A 2,177-nucleotide genomic window follows, 5' to 3' on the forward strand; every position below is an offset into this window, starting at 1 on the left:
TCAATTGATAACAGGTGTGTGGAAGCTGGGAAACATCTAAAACATGCAGGGCAGTGTGCCTTGAATACATGGGTTGAAAAACACAGTTTTAGTCAACACTGTAAATAATAGTACTTCTCCGCACACAGCTTCTCTTTTTAACTTATCACACTGTACAGAATAAAAATTCTCCACACATTTTTCTCTATTTTATTTGTATAACACTGTGCAGAATAAAACTTCTCCATACATCCAGGCGTTGTTTCCGCCTGCGCTCCTCCAACAAACCGCACACCGGTATCCGTGCCCGACGCCATGACTGCGAAGTTGAGCTAGCCATGGTTAACTACTAGCTGTGACCAGTATAAGCCCTCTGCTACTACTGACTAAGCGGTGCGAGGCACTGTGGAACAGGCGCCATGTAGGGACAGCAACAATGCGTAGTCTTCTATGAAGTTAAAGAAACCCTTATATTAACAATTACAAATTAGTTATAAACAATTAAATTTTTGAATGTCCATTCGTCCGTGGCTTGTAAATTTCGTCTGGTCTTAGTCTTGTTGACGAGAATCATTTTTTATTCTTGTCATATTTTTATTTTCTGGAAACAATTTTTGTGCGTCATCGTCTCGTCATAGTCACGGGAAAAAGGGGAGTTAATTAAATATTTTCATCATCGTCCTTGTTGACGAAATTAACACTGCTGCACAGACGATGTTTTAAGGTGAACTTTCTCACTTAAAACAAATTAAAACTACATTTTACCAGCTTATCACAGCAAATATAGCAAAGTCGCTCTCTGCAACAAAGATGCTCTTGATGCTCGTAAGACCTTAATGTGTAAAAGCATCAATCATTAAGGAAGCAGAAGCTTTTTTTGCTGCTAAAATAGCATTAGGTGTGGACATGGCATTAGTGTCAGGCTCCATTTTTCTGTAGTTTTATATGATGCCAGATCATCTCTGTGTGCTTTCTGGTATGTATCTGTGAAAGTTGCTATTATAAATGGACAGAAATGTTCTTTTTATCTGTTTGACCAGTATGGCTCTCATGAGTCCAGTTATGCATAATAACCATCTTCATGTGTCTCTGCTTCAGCTGCCATCACAGAGGAGCTGATGAAACTCACTGAAGATAAGCAGGAGCTCCCAGGGCTGAGGGGCTATGACTCCCCTTTCTTTCATACCACTGAGACCCTCACAGGCCGCCAAACGCAAAACCAGACGCCCTCCACCAATGCCCACCCATTAGGAGCAGTCATAGAGGCCCGTTACGCTGCATCGACACCAGACAGAGCCGAGAACGCCGCAAGCAGCAGCACTGGCGTCGGTAGCGAAAGAGTAGCAGCAGCAGGCGGTGAAAGCCGGAGCTCCGCCATCGAGCAGTCCTGGTCCTTTCAGTCCGGTTTCACCCCCATCGATCACCACCTGCACAGGAGCCCCTCAGGCCCCGACGATGAAGTGGGCAAGTTCGAGATGTTCTCACCGAGCCCATGCAGCAAGACGCCGGCGCCGTTGCCCTACGAGTCCTTGTTCGCCTTGGCCCTGCCGAGGGCCGCCTCGCTGTTTGTGGGCCAGAAAACGTCGGAGGCGGTCCACAAGGTGGCGATGGAGAGGCTGCTGCAGCAGGAAGAGGGTCTGGAGGATGGGGAGGAGGAAGGGGTGGTGTCTGCTTCACCACTGGAGGTGCTGGATCGCCTTGTTCAGCAGGGGAGTGACTCCCATGATAAAGTTCTCAAGAGGTGAGAGGTTCTGCTTTGACTCAGCTGTCCTTTCATGCTTCATAGTGAATCGTTAAATTAACATTTTTTTGTGTTTTTAAAGCTGTAGAAGACTAACCTTTTAGGCTTTTACAGGATTCTACTCTCAGATTTAACAGAGCTAATTGACATTTCATAACCTGTTACCACAAACTAACTCAGAATTTTTTTTATTTTCTGGATTTCCATTCTTTGTGCTTTTTTCTGTCTGTTGGGATTGGAAATCAAGTAATTGATTTGCATTTAAAGTAACACTATGTAACATTTAGCCACCAGGGGGCGCTTTAACTATGACTTCCAGAACTATGACACCTTGGACCAGCATTTCAGATTCATTTCAGGAGTTTCTTTTAAATTCAAGGCAACATTCACTAACCTGACTCCGCCAGATGGATTTGCTCCGCAAATACTGGTTTGCTGATTGGCCGATGTTGGTGAT

General features: G+C 44.7%; 1 protein-coding gene across 1 annotated transcript in view; it reads left to right on the forward strand.

The window, feature by feature from the left end:
- The window catches only part of LOC107102465 (hamartin-like), a 41,681-nt gene that overhangs the window by 25,341 nt on the left and 14,163 nt on the right, over positions 1-2,177 (forward strand). The window contains exon 14 of the mRNA XM_015401790.1: positions 1,078-1,720. Within this exon, the coding sequence (XP_015257276.1) occupies positions 1,078-1,720 (643 nt within the window). The remainder of the gene's footprint in view (positions 1-1,077; positions 1,721-2,177) is intronic.

The sequence above is a fragment of the Cyprinodon variegatus genome, unplaced genomic scaffold (genome assembly GCF_000732505.1).
Source record: "Cyprinodon variegatus isolate N-32 unplaced genomic scaffold, C_variegatus-1.0 Scaffold32, whole genome shotgun sequence".
NCBI lineage: Eukaryota > Metazoa > Chordata > Actinopteri > Cyprinodontiformes > Cyprinodontidae > Cyprinodon > Cyprinodon variegatus.